Source organism: Pan paniscus, chromosome 10 (genome assembly GCF_029289425.2).
Source record: "Pan paniscus chromosome 10, NHGRI_mPanPan1-v2.0_pri, whole genome shotgun sequence".
NCBI classification, from domain to species: Eukaryota; Metazoa; Chordata; class Mammalia; order Primates; family Hominidae; genus Pan; species Pan paniscus.
The window spans coordinates 136,725,676-136,745,486 of NC_073259.2; the positions used below are offsets into that span (position 1 = coordinate 136,725,676).

General features: G+C 47.0%; 1 protein-coding gene across 1 annotated transcript in view; it reads left to right on the top strand.

Annotated features, from left to right (window-relative positions):
• Window positions 1-19,811, top strand: part of TMEM132C (transmembrane protein 132C) — a 438,903-nt gene that overhangs the window by 386,673 nt on the left and 32,419 nt on the right. Inside the window, exon 5 of the mRNA XM_034934833.4 lies at window positions 16,235-16,378. Coding sequence (XP_034790724.2) covers window positions 16,235-16,378 — 144 coding nt within the window. The remainder of the gene's footprint in view (window positions 1-16,234; window positions 16,379-19,811) is intronic.

The following is a 19,811-nucleotide window of genomic DNA, read 5'->3' on the forward strand; positions in this document are numbered from 1 at the left end:
CTGCAGCCTCAGAGGGAGCACGGCCCTGCTCACAACTTGATTTCAAAGTTCTGGCCTCCAGAACAGTGAGAGAATAAATTTCAGTCGTTGCATGCCATCCCGTTTGCTGTACTTCATTACAGCAGCCTTAGAAAACTAACAGAAGCATACACATCAATTACTGTTATTATCATGACTATGTATACAATAGTGCATTGCTTCCTGCCTAACAACATCGTAGATGCCCAATAACTCTGAGCCGCTCTGATGATTGATGGCTCCCGCAGGATCTCTGAGCTAACTAGGAAGCTCTTGTCACTCAGCGCCACACGCACCCTGCTGTACTCTGCTACAGAATGCTGGGCTGAGATGCTGCCTGGTTTTAGACATGGATCTTAATTGGTACACTGTTGCACTGTGCTAAGATTTCTAGAGGGAATTGCAAAGTCAAGACAAACGGAGGTGACAGAGAAGGCGTAACTAAGAACAGCCTCCCTATGGATGGGCCTGCCGGTGTATTGATGAAGAAAGTCTTTTCTCTTGCTCCCTGTAAACGTTCAGGAGAGAGAGCTTCCTGAGAAGCCTCCTCTCTCCTCTGTCCCCTGCCCTGCCACCTCGGGGTCTCCCTGCTCCTACCGAATCTAAGGCAGTCGCAGAGGAAATGAGGGGAATTGTTAGTGTCGTCATCAGCAACGCATTTTACTTTTGGCATCTCCTCAAGCATTTTTTAATCAATTCTACCAAAACATCATACAGGACTCTTGGGGTTCACTAGGAAGTGGGAGCGGGGAGGCAGCGTGGTCAGATAACGTGTCCAGCCTGGTCTGCTCCGTCAGGGCTGCCCTTCGCAAGCCGGCGGTAACAAGGTTCTCTTTTCTCCCCTGATGAGAGGAATTGTTACACCGCACCGTGCGGCACAGCCGGGGTCTGCACTTGGCCTGCTTAGAGGGAAAATTACCTTACTGGGTGGAATTGCAAGAGGCCTCCCCTGCAATGCCTCTGTGTTTGTGTGTGTGTGTGTGTGTAATGTATTCTTAATCACCTGATTATGTAAATCACTGGTTGCACCTAACAGAGTCAGCTTGTTAATCAGATGGCTCTTCTCTGGACTACTCTGCCCTGAATCCAGAACCCACACTTCAAGCACCCTCACTAATCAGCACGCCAGTCGGCTGCTGGGCAGCCCATGCGTCATTTTAACTAGTATGCCTTGAATTGGGAAAATGAAGCGCCCTTTTGGAGTAATTTTTCTATTGCTGCAAATTAGGCTGAGTTGTCAGTCTCTGCTTTCTCCTTCCTCTTATAACAGCCTTGCTGTCAGCCTGGCTCCACAGGGGCACCCACCACCAGCAGCCACAGAGAACAGTGGGAGTACCACCACTCCCTGCCATTCCCAAACTGCAAGCCACCATCTAGCATCATTGCCAGGGACTTGACTTCTCATGGGTACAAAACCGGAATTTGTTGTAACGCATTCCAGTATAACCAGTAGTAGTCTTTGTCCACCATCTCAAGCATAAAAAGAAATGTCTACATAAGTTAGCCTTAAGTTTGGCTGAGAATAACCGAAAACCTTCAAAACCTCTAGGTGAAACATAAAATAAGTTTATTTCACATACATAAGTAAGGCCATGACCACTATTAGTCATCAGAGATTTAGGCTTCTCCTATCTTACCTTCTCACCATCAGTAAATGGCTTTTTGTTTGTTTGTTTGTTTTTTGAGAAGGAGTCTTGCTCTGTCGCTCAGGCTGGAGTGCAGTGGCAGGATCTCAGCTCACTGCAACCTCTGCCTCCCGGGCACAAGCGATTCTCCTCCATCACCCTCCCTAGTAGCTGGGATTACAGGCGTGTGCCACCACACCCGGCTAATTTTTATATTTTTAGTAGAGACAGGGTTTCACCATGTTGGCCAGGCTGGTCTCGAACTCCTGACCTCAAGTGATCTGTCCACCTCGGCCTCCCAAAGTGCTGGGATTACAGACGTGAGCCACTGTGCCCAGCCTAGCAAATGGCTTTTATGTCCAAGTTTGCCTCATGATCCAAGGTGACTGCTGGTGTTCCAGCCATTATATCTATATTCCCAGTAGCAGGAAGGGAAAAAGGACGAAAGAAATGCCCCACTTACTGAGTTTCGTTCTCATTAAGGAGATTTTCTAAAGTACTGCATATTTCCGTTTACTTTTGGACTAGACCAGTTCTCAACCTTCAACAACATCAGAATCACCGGAGGAATTGGTAAAGCACTGGTTAATGTGCCCCACCCACCTTCAGAGTTTCTGATTCAGTAGGTCTGGGGTAGAGCCCAAAAATTTGCATTTCTAACAAGTCCCCAGAGGATGCTGATTCTGCTGGCCCAGGCACCACACTTTGAGAACCACTGTGTTTGAACCCAGTCACCTGGTCACAGCCAGCTGCAAGGGAGGCTGAGAAGTTTAGTTTCTCCTCCCAACCCACCTCCCAAAGCATCATGGTTCAGTAACTGAAGAAAAAAAGAGAGTGGGTATTGAGAGGCAGCCTCTTTTGCCACAATATCTTGCTCTATTTCCTCCAGATCTAATCAGTTTATTTTCCTAGCCCCTGCCTTTTGGGGGCTACCTCTGGGATTCAAGGTCTTTGTGTTGCTGCACAGACACCAGGCAGGCATCTTCTCCTGCGTCTTCTCCAAAAACTCTTCCTAGAAACCAGACCTGTGTTTCCTTTCAGAACCCAAAGACCACTCCTCCTCTCTCTTTACCTCCCGAGAGAAAAAAATTGGTTCTTTCTGTTCTGGAAGGATGGGTGAAGGGAGCGCCCCCCTCCTCCGTGATTTTGGCCAAACATTTTGTCATACTTGTGAACTCCCTCAGCTCTCTGGAATTTGGGAGGCATTTTGTTTTCTGTCCTTCTCCTCCTTCCCCCAAAGATACATACAGAACTGGTTTCCCTGCTTGAATAGGAGGAAGAAAGGGGAAGCCACAGAGAGGGAAAACATAAGTTGATATCTTAATATTATCCCAGCAAACAGATTTCATCATTGTTTGGTAGCTAGAAAAGCTCTTTTTCTTTACTTCAGGAAGGGAGGCCAGGTTTTATAAGCATTGGGTAATGAGATGTGATCAGATTGGATGTTGCAATGAGGTGATGCAGGGAGGCATAATCTGACTGGATCCTGCCACGGGGTGATACCAGGGCTCAATCTGACTGGATCCTGCCACGGGGTGATGCCAGGGCTCGATCTGATTGGATCCTAGACCGTATTATGCAGTGTCCTGTTCTTAATTCAGTTCCCACACCTCAGTTTGAGCACTTAGGGTTCCTCTGTGTCTGCATGTGTGGCTCATCTAGGCATGCTCAGGCTATGTGACCTTCAACCTGGGGGTCCATGGCAAGTGAAAAACAACTCACAACTTTGTTACATAACTTTGTTACAACTTTGTTACAACTTTGTTACAACTTTGTAACTTTGTTACAACTTTGTTACATGGTCTGGTGCAGCTACAGGGAGCTCAAAAGCAACTTGGTGAATCAGGACATTCAAATACAGTGTCACAGTTTGTGGGCTCTGTTTCCTGGGATGAAGTTGGATGGGGTTGGGGTGGTGGAGTGGCCACCTCTGTACCAGGCACTGACCTGGGATTTTTTGTAGGTCCTCTTGCCTACAACCCTAGAGGAAAGTGGGATTATCCCCATTTCACAGATGAGGAAAGCAAAGCTCCAACAAGGCAGGAGCAGGGACGCAGCTCCCATGGAGGCCACAAGGCAGGAGCAGGGACGCAGCTCCCATGGAGGCCACAAGGCAGGAGCAGGGACGCAGCTCCCATGGAGGCCTCAAGGCAGGAGCAGGGACGCAGCTCCCATGGAGGCCACAAGGCAGGAGCAGGGACGCAGCTCCCATGGAGGCCACAAGGCAGGAGCAGGGACGCAGCTCCCATGGAGGCCTCAAGGCAGGAGCAGGGACGCAGCTCCCATGGAGGCCACAAGGCAGGAGCAGGGACGCAGCTCCCATGGAGGCCACAAGGCAGGAGCAGGGACGCAGCTCCCATGGAGGCCTCAAGGCAGGAGCAGGGACGCAGCTCCCATGGAGGCCACAAGGCAGGAGCAGGGACGCAGCTCCCATGGAGGCCACAAGGCAGGCACCTTTTTAGTTTGAACTCATGAAGCCACGATGGTCGCTGCCCTCTGAATGCTGACAGCTGGACCCTCTTTTCTGGGTTCCAATTTCAAAACTGGACCTTTCTTCCCCCTAGAACCTGCCACATGAGCTATCTCCCCAGAACCTGCCATGTGAGCGGTGTGCCTTCCCGCTGTCTCCAGCGTCCTCCTAACCTGCTGGGATGCTTCCCCAACCAACTGCGCTTCCGCTGAGATAGAGGAAGACATGATCTTTTTTTTTTTTTCCTGTTCATATACTTTTCCTTTGGAGCAGGCAGTGTGGTAATGTTATCTGCTATGGTTAAGTCCAGAAAGGCCAGTTTTAGGGGCCTCTTGTTATTCAAGTGTTTATCGTCACCTTCCTTGAGCTAAAAGCACATACAGGGAACCGGATGCTTTCAGTAACACAAAAATCATCACAAATGTAAATGATCAACCACTTATAAAGTTCTCCCCAATTCAAATCTCCCTTCCTATTTAACATGAGCCCCTCTGGTTTAGCGCAAGATTCCTCATAGGTCCAAACATGCAATGCAAATTATCAAGATGCAAATCTATGCCAAGTTGAGCAAAGGGTGCAGGCTTTTATGGAGGAAGCCATCATGCTGATGTTGAAGTCCCACTGGAAGCATGGTGGATCAGAGGCTGTAACCACTGAAGAGGAGAAAGCAATAAGGACAGGAGTTAGCTTCTGCAAAAGGAAGATGACTCCATGACTCTACCGGAGAGAATGGCCTGAAACTTGAAGACTAAAAGAGGTCTTTGGAGGAAAGAGGGCCCTTCCTGTTGGAAAAATGATCTTGTTCAGGGATCAGCAAAGTTTTTCCATAAAGGGCTAGATAGTAAATATTTTCAGTTTTGCAGGACACAGTCTCTGTTGCATATTGTTTTTCTTTTCTTTCTTTTTTTTTAAAAGCCTTGAAAATGTAAAAATCATTCTTGGCTAACAAATTTACATAAAAACTTGCCATGGACAGGATCAGTCTGCAAAATCTAATGGGATGTGAAAGACGTCTGTGAAGCCATTACAGACACCTGCTCTCCCCACAGAAATTCAATCCATCTTTCTCTTCATTCTGAGAAGCAGCACATGGTTGCCATCTCTGTTCTCAGCATCTACTTTGAATTAGTGAATAGTAGATTTCCCTATTAGTTGCCTTCCTCAAGGAAAATGTGAAACTTTTGGTCTGCAGTCAGCTCCGCAAGCCGCCAGAGGAGACCAAGCAAGACACCCTGAGCTCTGTGGACGTCTGTACATGTGGAGGGGGAGCTTTCGCCCAGTTATTCCTCCCTCAGAGACAGGTGGCAGGGAAGAAAATCCATGGATTTGGGAGGCGCTCACAGGAATGGACTGCTTCTCTGGCTACAGATGGAAGGAAGCACACTTGGATTAAGCGTCCTTAAGTGTCCTTGGATAGATGATTGAAGACGGATTGGATAGATAGATTTAAGAGTCAGCGATGTCAGAATGGGTCTGGAGAGAAATGAAAAATGTCCATGTCCCACTGTCCAGTGGCTTCTCCAGTCCAGGGTGAGACAGGCCCTCAGGGCCACTCGTCCACTCCCACAACCCCCACTGGTGGGCTTGTTTTCTAGAGGGTTGTCTTGTGCAAAGAGTAAGAACCAGGGGCTGGACCTCTCACTTGGGGTTCATATCTCAGCTCCACCCCGCTGCTGGCTTTGTGAATTTGAGTGAGTTAGTTGGCATTCTTGACGTCGTCTCTTCACGCTTCAAATCAGGGTGAGAACAGAGTCTCCCTCCAAGGGTTCAGGGAGCTGGGACACACGAAGCGCTTAAAGAGAATCTGGCACGTAATGCATGCTGCTGTCGACACCAAAGGTCTGCTCCACCTCAGAGAAAACACGCTTGAGAGAGGTGGCAGGTGTGGTGGATAAAAGAAATGAGAGCAAGATGGTGTCACTGTCCAGCTGTGTGGCCCTGGGCAAGTCATTCCTCCTCGTCCAGGTGGGCTGAGGAACCCCTTTCCTCTCTGATTCTGGTGCTCAAAAATCGGATGACTTATAACTTGCTTTAAAATAGCCAGTTCTGTAGGAGAAGTTTCTTCCCAGAAACTAAACTTGGGAATGAGAATGTAAGGTCTGGGCACAACCACTGGGAGTTCCTGCAGGGTCTCTTTGAGATGTGCGGCCAACTAGTTTAACCTGCACGGCTAGAAACGCCCCTTAAGTCCACTTTGATCCACTTAGAAGGGCCAAATTTTCATAGCAAAGTGTAAGGCAGGCTAATTCCTGCTTTCTCTATGGGATTCCCACTTGTTGTTTGTGGTTCCCAGACACTTTATGCAGTCACTTTCCCAGCATATAGTTCAAGGATGGGGATCAGCTTCCTCAAAGAAGAAAACGGCTTGCCAAGCCCCATTTGCCCATGTGCCCACGACCTTGGCATCGTGGACTGGCCCAAAGCCAGGCCTTAGGGCTCTCAGGTCTCTGCAGTCCACAAGCCCTGAACCTCCACGGCCACCATGAGCCAGGCACGGTAATTACAGTAATAGGGAAGTAAATGGTACCCTACCCACCAAAATATCTAAAATAAAGAGGCTGGTAAAACAGCAGGTTTCACCAGAGAAACAAGATGAGGAGGTAGGTAGATAGATAGATAGATAGATAGATAGATAGATAGATAGATAGATAGGAGATGGAGATAGAAAGAAGACAGATTAGATAGCGAGAGGTAAGATAGATAATACATAGATGACAGATTAGATAGATAACAGATTAGATAGATGACAGAAGATAGATTGGATAGATGATAGACACATAAATAGATAGACAGATGATTGATAGGCTAGATAGATAGACAGATATAGCTATGTGTCATGGACAAACTGTCATGAAGGGCAGCCTGGATCTTTAGGGCACAAACTGAAGTGCTGTCCACAGGCAAGATTTCTTCCTGTTCAGGGAGGCCTCAGCTCTGCTTCTAAATGCCTTTCAAACCAATTGGATCAGGCCCACCCAGATTATGCAGGATAACTTCCTTTATAAATAAAGTCAGCTGATTATGAGCATTAGTCACATCTACAAAATCCCATCACAGCAACAGCTAGGTTAATGTTTAGTTGACCAGCTGGAACCATCACCTGGCCAAGGGATACGTAATCACGGGGGTTTGCCAGGGTCTCAGGGAAGGATGGCCTCACATGCTGCTGCTCAGAGTGTATGACGACAACTGCTTGGAAGCACCAAATAGCAGGATCAAAGAGGAAAATGTGTACCCTCTCAACCCAGCAATTTCACTTCTGGGATGAGAAGATGCTAAAAAAAAAAAACCCTGGATACATATGCATGTGGAGGGATTCAGTTATTTGCAAGGCAAAGAATTTGAAACACTGTAAGTTTCCATGGGTAAGAGAATGGAAAAGTAAAATATAGAAAAGGCACACAATGGAATTTAGTCAGTTTTGAGACAAATGAATTCAATCAGTATTTAATTATGGATCTAAATAGGAATAAATGCTCCAGCTATACAAACAGGGATAGATCATAAAAACATAATGTTGAGTGTTTTGAAAAACAAAACACAAGTTGATGAAAGTACAATATGATATATTTACATAAACTATGTAAAACGTGCTTTTGTGTAAAACATAAAAGCAAAAGACAATACCATATTTTCTTTACATAAATATGGATATTTGGTTAAAGTATAAGAATCACAAACTGGAAAGATACATGCCAAATCCTGACAGTGATTGCCTCTAGGGAGGGAAATTGAGGATCAGGACTGGAAAAATGACAGAGGAGATTTTAAAGTTATCAGCCATGTTTTGTCTCTTTTGTAAAAGAAAAAAAATCTGAAAAGAATACAAAAAGTGCTAACATAAATACGTTTTAAATGTGTTTGGATGTCTGCTATATGCTTGACTTGTTTTTATTTTATTTTCTATTCCTCCCCCTGCACAGCCCCAATTTTCAGAGAGAAAGAGAGATTGAAGTGGGTGAATTTGGCCTCCCTCCAGCCACCAATTGCCTTATACGAGACACTTCACATTTATGTTTAATAGCTGACCTTTGAGTCAACTTGGACTTTGTTCCAAACCCTGACAGGCAATCCATAAACATTATCTGATTTAATCTTCACAACAACCCTAATTATTCTGGGAGTTCACAGTCAAGGATTCTGATGTTTGGAGCATTTAAATAATAGCAAGAAAAGGGCAGAGCCAGGATTTAAGGCAATTCTCTCTCAGGTCCTTGCTCTTGACCTGCCGAGAAGTTGTGGTCAAGAACATATGCTCCTGCCCTGGGCTCGACGTTCAAATGTGGCTGAATCATGTACGGGCTATGCCTCCAGACAAGTCAGTCACTCAGCTCCATGCCTCCGTTTCCCCATCCATAGACTAAGGATAACACAACTACCCACTTCATGGGTTTGGGGTAGCGGTGAGAATAGTAGCAACACCTAGCACATGCCACGAGCTCCTCAAATGTGACTTGGCTTTTTTTTTTCCTTTTAATTAACTACTACCTCTTCTTGACTCCCAGCCACATGGATTGAGAGAGGTTGTTTGCTGCTCTCTGGGACATTTTAGATTAAGCTCACCCTTTCTCCAGACCCTCATGAAATTTAAATCCCCAAAGTTGCTTTACTAGGCAGATGTCTGGTCTCTGAGCCACGAATGTGTCTGTTCTTAGTCCCATGTCCAGGGTCAGTCAGCTGTGGGTAGAGATAGATCATTGGCTTGTCTGAGGCCATGCGGGAGCCCAGAATCGAAAGCCGGATCTGAGCCTGATGTGGCCTTTCCATGGCTCCAGCCCCATCCCACACTCTTTCCTTTCTTTTTTATAGAGATATAATTCTCATGCCATAAAATGTACTGTTTTAAAATATACAGGTCAGTGGTTCTTAGTATTTGCAAGGTTATGAGCCATCATCCCTATCTAATTTCAAAACACGTTCATCACCACAAAAGGAAATATCGTACCCATTACCAGTCACTTCCCTTCCCCATCCCTGCAGCCCCTGACCACCACTAATGCACGTTCTGTCTGTGGATTTGCCTGGTGTGGACATTTCACATGAGTAGGACCATGTAATATGGGGTCTTTGTGTTGGCCTTGTTTCACCTCACACAACATGTTCATGATCCATCCATGTTGTTGCATGCGTGCATTCCTTTTTGTGGCTGAATAGTCTTCCGTTGTGTGGATGTAATACATTTCCTCACTATTTCTACTCTGCAGGAGAACCCTTGGGGGATATTCAAAGTGGGGCGTTTTACACCCATTCCTGGGACAAATCCCCCATCTCTGTGGCCAAACTCCCCTAACATATTTGAGTCTATTCACACTTCCGAGTCTTTTTAACACTTCCGTGTTAAGGAACATGGATTTACTTCTGGAATGACTTCATGAAATTACTTCTATGTATAGGTACGTGTGCCTGCGTGTATGCGTGTGTGTGTGTGTGTGCGTGCTTGTGTTTGTATATGTGCGAGTGCCTACTCTGTAGGCCTGCCACATCAATATCATGCACACACAGGCACTCACACATACAGGCACGTGCACCCACATACAGGCACACCCACCCACATGCACGCACGCAGGCACTCACACAGGCACACACACATACAGGCACATGCACCCACATACAGGCACACCCACCCACATGCACGCACGCAGGCACTCACACAGGCACACACACATACAGGCACAAGCACCCACACGCACGCACACAGGCACACACACATACAGGCACACAGACCCGCACGCATGCGGACACTCACACAGGCACACACACATACAGGCACATGCACCCACACGCATGCATGCGGACACTCACACAGGCACACACGCATGCACGCAGGCACTCACACAGGCACACACACATACAGGCACATGCACCCACATGCAGGCACACCCACCCACATGAACGCACGCAGGCACTCACACAGGCACACACACATACAGGCACATGCACCCACATACAGGCACACCCACCCACATGCACGCACGCAGGCACTCACACAGGCACACACACATACAGGCACAAGCACCCACACGCACGCACACAGGCACACACACACACAGGCACACAGACCCGCACGCATGCGGACACTCACACAGGCACACACACATACAGGCACATGCACCCACACGCACGCACGCGGACACTCACACAGGCACACACGCATGCACGCAGGCACTCACACAGGCACACACACATGCACACAGGCACATGCACCCATACGCACGCACGCGGACACTCACACAGGCACACACGCATGCACGCAGGCACTCACACAGGCACACACACATGCACACAGGCACATGCACCCACACGCACGCACGCGGACACTCACACAGGCACACGCATGCACGCAGGCACTCACACAGGCACACACGCATGCACACAGGCACATGCACCCACACGCACGCACGCGGACACTCACACAGGCACACACGCATGCACGCAGGCACTCAGGCACACACGCATGCACACAGGCACATGCACCCACACGCACGCACGCGGACACTCACACAGGCACACACGCATGCACGCAGGCACTCACACAGGCACACACGCATGCACACAGGCACATGCACCCACACGCACGCATGCGGACACTCACACAGGCACACACGCATGCACGCAGGCACTCACACAGGCACACACGCATGCACACAGGCACATGTACCCACACGCACGCACGCGGACACTCACACAGGCACACACGCATGCACGCAGGCACTCACACAGGCACACACGCATGCACACAGGCACATGTACCCACACGCACGCACGCGGACACTCACACAGGCACACACGCATGCACGCGGGCACTCACACAGGCACACACGCACGCACGCAGGCACTCACACAGGCACACACACATGCACGCAGGCACTCACACAGGCACACACATGCACGCAGGCACTCACACAGGCACACACACATGCACACAGGCACATGTACCCACACGCACGCACGCGGACACTCACACAGGCACACACGCATGCACGCAGGCACTCACACAGGCACACACGCATGCACACAGGCACATGCACCCACACGCACGCACGCGGACACTCACACAGGCACACACGCATGCACACAGGCACTCACACAGGCACACACGCATGCACACAGGCACATGTACCCACACGCACGCACGCGGACACTCACACAGGCACACACGCATGCACGCGGGCACTCACACAGGCACACACGCACGCACGCAGGCACTCACACAGGCACACACACATGCACGCAGGCACTCACACAGGCACACACATGCACGCAGGCACTCACACAGGCACACACACATGCACACAGGCACATGTACACGCACGCATGCGGACACTCACACAGGCACACACGCATGCACGCAGGCACACAGGCACACACACATGCACACAGGCACTCACACAGGCACACACACATGCACGCAGGCACTCACACAGGCACACACACATGCACACAGGCACATGTACCCACACGCACGCACGTGGACACTCACACAGGCACACACGCATGCACGCGGACACTCACACAGGCACACACACATGCACACAGGCACTCACACAGGCACACACACATGCACACAGGCACTCACACAGGCACACACACATGCACGCAGGCACTCACACAGGCACACACATGCACGCAGGCACTCACACAGGCACACACACATGCACACAGGCACATGTACCCACACGCACGCACGGGGACACTCACACAGGCACACACGCATGCACGCAGGCACTCACACAGGCACACACACATGCACACAGGCACATGTACCCACACGCACGCACGCGGACACTCACACAGGCACACACGCATGCACGCAGGCACTCACACAGGCACACACACATGCACACAGGCACATGTACCCACACGCACGCACGCACTCACACAGGCACACACGCATGCACGCGGGCACTCACACAGGCACACACGCACGCACGCAGGCACTCACACAGGCACACACACATGCACGCAGGCACTCACACAGGCACACACATGCACGCAGGCACTCACACAGGCACACACACATGCACACAGGCACATGTACACGCACGCACGCGGACACTCACACAGGCACACACGCATGCACGCAGGCACTCACACAGGCACACACACATGCACACAGGCACTCACACAGGCACACACACATGCACACAGGCACTCACACAGGCACACACACATGCACACAGGCACATGTACCCACACGCACGCACGCGGACACTCACACAGGCACACACGCATGCACGCGGACACTCACACAGGCACACACACATGCACACAGGCACATGCACCCATATGTAAACAGACACTCATACCTATACACACAGGCTCGCACACACATAGGCACTCGCACATACACAAACAGGCACACGCACACAAATAGGCACATGTACCCATGTGCACACAGACACACATACACAAACACAGGTGCACAGACACAGGCACTCACACATACACAAATACAGGCACTCACACACAGGCACATGTAGCCATACACGTAGGCACTCACACACACAGAAACATAGGCGCACACACACACAGAGGCACGGGTACCCATATGCACACAGGCACTCACACATACCCAAACACAGGCGCGCACACACACACACACCCAGGCACATGTACCCATAAACACACAGGCATACACACATACACATGCAGGCAGACACACATTCACAGGCACTCATACACAAACACAGGCACACACACACACACAGGCACACGTACCCATAAACACACAGGCACTCACACAGGCACTCACACACACAGACACACACACATTCACAGGCACATACACATTCACAGGCACTCATACACACACAGGCACTCATACACAAACACAGGCACACACACACATACACACAGGCACATGTACCCATAAACACACAGGCACACACACACATACACACAGGCACATGTACCCATAAACACACAGGCACCCACACACACAGGCACACACACATTCACAGGCACACACATTCACAGGCACTCATACACAAACACAGGCACACACATACACACAGGCACATGTACCCATAAACACGCAGGCACTCACACACACAGGCACACACACATTTTTTTCTCTGCCTTCATGAAACACTGAATCTTGCACTTGGACTTCCCAGCCTCCAGAACTGTAAGAAACAAATTTCTGCTGTTTAGAAGCTACCCAGTCTATGCTATTTTCTTATAGCAGCCTGAATGAACTAAGACAGTCTAGGATTCAACAGTCGAAAAGATAGATGACATAGCCCAACCCCCGCTAATTTGTAAAATGAGAAAAGAAAGATTCCAAGAGATATGATATGTGATCAGGATTGCACAGGAAGTTAATGGGAAAGCAAGAAGCGGAATCCAGGAGTCCAGACTCCAGGGCCCACCACTTCATAGACACCAAACTACCAGTCAGAAGAGTGGTTTTAAATACAGGGAACTTCCTCCATGTCACAGCCAGTTTATTCTGGAGGCCAAAGTTTCCTTTTATCATTTGTTATTTCTATGACTATTAGTTCTCTGCTCCTGAAATTGATATTGGTCAGTTAAAAATATGTATGTCCGAGGCAGGTGGATCACGAGGTCAGGAGATCGAGACCATCCTGGCTAACACGGTGAAACCCCGTCTCTACTAAAAATACAAAAAATTAGCCGGGCGTGGTGGCCGGTGCCTGTAGTCCCCGCTACTCGGGAGGCTGAGGCAGGAGAATGGGGTGAACCCGGGAGGCGGAGCTTGCAGTGAGCCGAGATCGCGCCACTGCACTCCAGCCTGGGCAACAGAGCAAGACTCCGTCTCAAAATATATATAGATACAGATATAGATAGAGATAGAGATAGAGATATATATACATGCACATATACATATATGTCCAACCCATCTTAATTTTGGTGGAGTGCAATTTAGGGACAGGGAGTGTTAGGTAGAGTGTGTGAACGTGTGTGTGTGCGCATGTGTGCGTGTAATTGCAACAGCCGTTAGAAAACTAATCACAATCCATGAGGGAATGTCCTGCTTTAATGAAGCCATTAGCCAAAGACCATTCTGAGAGAGACAATGTAAAGACTGAACTCCGAGCACATTACCTGTAATGAACCTGAAAATAGACCTGGGGAATTTCTAAAGTATTCTTAGCCTCCATAATAGACATTGTGCAAGCTGCCTGGATTGCAGCCCGGCTCCAGGAATCCCACGGACCCAGGAGAAGACACAGCCGAGGGTGATGTAACTGCTGGCTGATGCAAAAGCATCACAGAGAGGCCGAGGCTCTACTTAAAACTCATAACTCTTTCAGCTGCGCTCTTGTTTAATGCAAAAGGTCATTTTTGTGTCAATTGCTTCCCTGGAGAAAGAACGGAGAAAATCTTTTTCCACCTCCTGCTTCACACCAGAGCAGTGTTTCTGGAAAGGGACTTTGTGAGAAACTGGCATCATTAGATGTCCCAAAGCCAAGGCCCTTTTTCTTTTTCATCTGTCCATAAAGAAAAGAATTATAAAAAGGCCATCAGGTAGTATCCTACAAAATCAAATAGAAGGTATTTTCGTCATCATCTGGCAGATCACAACATACATGAGAGGTGTGATGCTAATCGTTTTGCGTGAAGTCATCTGAGCAGGATAAATCAAAGTCCCCATTGACTGTGATGGAATGGGCTCCCATGGAGCAACAGAGGAAGGCACTTTGCTTTGCTTTAGTCTTCATTTTTTAAAAAATGAAGGTGCCAAGCATGGCGGCCCATGCCTGTAATCCCAGCACTTCAGGAGACTGAGGCAGGAGGATCGCTTGAAGCTAGGAGTTCAAGACCAGCCTGGACAACATAGCAAGATCCTGTCTCTACAAGAAAAGTAAAAAATTAAAATTATCTGGGCATGGTGACACTTGCCTATGTTCCCAGCACTTTGGTAGGCCAAGGTGGGAGGATCACTTGAGGCCAGGAGTTCAAGACCAGCCTGGGCAACATAGTGAGACCGCATATCAAAAAAAAAGAATAGGAATGGTTGAAGATGAGGGAAGGGGAGATGAAGGGGGAAAAAAGATGTCAAGAAAATTGACAGCATATAAGACATTGTTTGGCTCTCTGGACACAATCATATCCCATGCTATAGGCATTTCAGGTACATGAGCCAATAAATTTCCCTTATTTATAAAGTAAAAAAGAAAAAGAAAGTAATGGTTGAAGACATTCATTCCACCTTATTTGGGAGACACTGCCCATTATTTCCTGCTTTTAGTATCCTTGAAGGTGATCTGGACTTTGCAAAACCTTCTTCAGCTCTTCCTTTGTTGCTGGGAGCAATCCAGGATCTAGCCCGTAAGGATCTGTGTTAGTTTCCCGATGCTGCGATGACAAATTAACACAAATGTATTATCCTACACTTCTGGAGGACAGAAGTCTGAAGTGAGTCTTAAGGGGCTAAAGTTAAGATGTTGGCAGGGCTGCACTCCTTCTGGAAGCTTTCAGGGAAAATCTGTTCCTTGCCTTCTCCAGCTTGCTTCTAGAGACTGTTCACATCTCTTGGCTCATGGCCATATCACCCTGACCTCTGCCTCCACTGCAACATCTCCTCCTCTTCCTCTGACCTTCATGGCTCCCTCTTGTAGGGACTTTCGGATGACTGGATCCACCTAGATAATCCAGGATAATTCTTCCATCTTAAGATCTTACTTCAATCACAATTGCAATGTCCCTTTTACCATGTAAGGTAACATTCACAGATCCCGGAGATTAGAGCATGGATATCTTTTGCAGGAGGTGAGAGGAAAGCATTATTCAACCTACTGTGCTTGCTCAAGGTACCCAGGGTTAGTTTCTGTTGCTTACAACCAAACCTAACTGATGTATTACTTCTACTTGGTCTCTGCAATAAAGAAAAAGAATAAATACTTTTTGATTGTTGTTGAAAACTAGAAATATGATCATAAATAAACTAAAAGTAAACTGTTAAACATTCTTGGTAAATTGTTCCAAAGAATAGCCCTTTATTCCAAGTCCTAGTACAGTATGTAAATGGTACAGTGTGTCTTGTACAAACAAGGACAGCCTGGTGTTTACCCTGGGAGGTTCCCCCTAGAATTGTCCAGTTCCCAACATAATGGAATATCTCCCTTGACCCAGTGTGTTTGATTCTTTTTGGCAGGACACTGAAATTCTGAACACCGCCATACTCACAGGAAAGACAGTTGCCATGCCTATCAAGGTGGTCTCTGTGGAGGAGAACAGTGCCGTGATGGACATCTCAGAGTCGGTGGAGTGCAAGTCCACAGACGAGGACGTTATCAAAGTAAGTCATTCCACAGCCAGCTGGATGGAACCGGTGGGAACTTCACTTGGACATCCTGTTTGCTAGGGACATTTAGACTGAAATACATGAGGTTCAACTATACAGAGGCTTATGTGCAACACACTTCCAGCTGATCCACTCAACCGTGTCCATTGCCATCTCTTTGCTTTCGCATCATGCCAACCTGGTTAGGGTTTTTGGTTCATTCCTGTCTTTCTTCCTTTATTTGACAATTAAAAATTGTGTGTGTGCATATACCTGTATAATGCACAACATATTATTTTAAAATACATATACATTATGGAATGGCTAAATTGAGCTATTAGGCCAATGCAAAAGTAATTATGGTTCTTGCCATTACTTTTAAATGGCAGAATCCACAATTACTTTTGTACCAACCTAATAATTAACATATGCATAACCTCACATCTCACATACTTATCTTTTTTATGTGATGAGAACTTAATCTACTCTCATAGCAATTTTCAAGAATATATTATTACACTTTAGGAGGCTGAGGTGGGTGGATCACCTGAAGTCAGGAGTTCTAGACTAGCCTGGCCAACGTGGTGAAACCCCATCTCTACTAAAAATACAAAAATTAGCTGGGCATGGTTGTGCGCACCTGTAGTCCCAGTACTTGGGAGGCTGAGGCAGGAGAATCACTTGAACCCATGAGGCAGAGGTTGCAGTGAGCCGAGATTGTGCCACTGCACTCCAGCCTGGGTGGCAGAGCGAGACTCCATCTCAAAATATATGTATATATATATATGTTATTAGTAACTAAATTTAGCATATTATACCAAAAAATTGCTTGAACATATTCCTTCTCCTGTCTAACTGATATTTTGTATCTTTTGACCAATATCTGCACAACTGTCCCCTTACCCATCCCCTGGTAACTGCCATTCTATCTCTGCTCCTATCAGTTCAACTTCACTAGATTCCACATGTACGTGAGATCATGCAGTGTTTGTCTTTCTGTGCCTGGCTTACTTCACTTAACATGATGTCCTGTAGGTTCGTCCACGTTCTAACAAATAATAGGATTTCTTTATTTTTTTAAGGTTGAACCGTCTTCCATTGTGTTTATACACCACATTCTCTTTACCCACTCATCCCTTGATAGACCATCAGTGGTGCTTTGGACTATGGGTCAAACTCTGAATGCCTACTGTAGCTAAGCAGGTAACTTCAATAAGTGAAGTGGTAAATTGGTTCTGCCTATTCTAGAAGAGCAGCCAAGATTCTGCTCTTTGTCTTTCCCAGCAAGGAAATTGCTATAACCAGTTGTGGTCATGAGGTAGTGGGATTTCAGTATTTTATGTCTCCAAAAGAACGGAAAATCTAGATTTCTGGTTAAAAAAAGCAACAACCTTGTTTTTCAAGGTTAGCAGCAAATTCTAATTTTTTTTAATGGGCAAAAAAATAAAAAACAAAATACATTTGTGCTGTGGGTTGGTCGATGGGGTAACTGTTTAAAAGCACCCTTAAAGAGTAGGGGTTGGCAAACCATGAGCCATGGGCCAAACCTAGTCACTGCCTATTTTGTAAATAAAGTTTTATTGGGACATAGCCACTCAAATTCACTTCCATTTTGCCTGTAGCTGCTTTGGGGGCTACCACAGGAGAATTGAGTAGTTGACAGAAAACATATGGCTTAGAAAGTCTAAAATATCCAGCATTTTGCTCTTCCCAGAAACGGCTTGCCTAGAGTAATGTGTGCTCTAGAGTCTTAAGTTTTTTGGAGGAAGAACTGCAATTCCTGGTGTTTCCCATCATTAGTCATGATGCTACACCACAATGCTTGCTTAAAGAATAAGGCGATGTGAGGGCTTTACCAAGCCAGAAATGAAGCATTTTGTCTCTCTCTGTATTTTTCTGTAATCCCTGGAAACACATCCAGGAAAAAACAAATATCAAAAAAAGCATTCAGGTAGTGATTTTTTGTTTCCCTCAAATCAAGTCTGACAGATAGCAACCAGCCTTCTCTCTGGTGTTTAAAACTCCATGTCTGAGTAGAAGAGAAGTTTACAAACTGTTGAGGTGGATAAATGGCATGGAAAAACACTTCTCTGCAAACCCCACCCCCAGAACAAGCAATAGACCACCATGCTAGACTGTCCACTGGGCTCAGCGCCACCATCACACAGCCATGTCCACACTCAACCATGACAGCATTCCAGTAGGTGGCAGTAAACATTCCAGCAACATCCATCTACTATGACGATTCTTCTGACTGTTGGAGGTAGTATCTCAAGAAAGGGCTTTTTTCCCTAATTTACCCGGAAGTGATATATGACCTGGTGGTGGCCTTCAATACAGAGTGCTTTAACAGAAAGACCACAAGGCCCACGGGAGGAAGAGGAAAAGGGGGATGAAGTTCTAAATCAAACTGTCCAATGGAAACACAATGTGAGCCACAGATGAAATTTTAAATTTTCTAATAGCCACATTCAAAAAAAGTTTTAAGAAAAGTTGAATTTCATTGTAATAATGCATTGTGTTTAACCCATTATATTAAAACTTTACCATTTCTACATGTAATCTATATAAACATTAATAATGAAATATTTTACTTTTTTTTACACTAAGTCTTTGAAATCTAGTGTGTGTTTTATACTAACAGCACACTGAAATCAAAACTAGCCCCATTTCCAGTGCTTCATAGCCATGTGTGGCTTGTGGCTCCCACAGTGGACAGCACAGGTCCTTGTTGGTCACTGGCCTTTGGCACTGATTTGCAAGCCCCCTAAAAGCCAGAACCCTTGATGAATGTAACGTGTTGATAAGACACCTCCAGTACTGATAACTTTTCTAGAGGTAAAGAACCTATCTTTCAGCCTACAAAAACCAAGAGGGAAGCAACCCAAAATTTATCACAGCTGTATACATAGCAATCCTTAACTACTCTTAAGACAATTTTGACAGGAAGTCCATTACTAATATCTCCAGGAATTATAATCAGTATCTTTAGGGAAATAAATGTATTCAAACAGAAAATCGCCTCCTGAAATGAATCCAGAGTTGATACCCCTGGCTGTTGACAAAGCAATGTGAAATCTTGAGTCAGCAGAAACTGGGTGAGGACATTAGAGCAGGCAGGCTCAGTGTACATGAGCACAGTCCATAGGACCCAGGCTTGGCTGTGGCCTTGGGTCTGATGAGATCAATGATATTTGCAGTGCTAGTTGGGTACAGCTCAGAATGCCATGGAGAGAAGACGGGGAGGGAATTGACATTTAATCAGTGCCTAGTCTGCGGCAGGCCCATGAGGTTTTGGATTTAGGCAGTTCAGAGTTCTGTCAAGAATTCTGAAGGCTCTGAGATTGCACCCTAGTGTAAACTGGCAAATCAAACTGTCACAGTTTTGTGGATGCTGGCAGAAGATACAAGACCCCGAGGTCAGAGACAAATGACAGTCACTGTATCA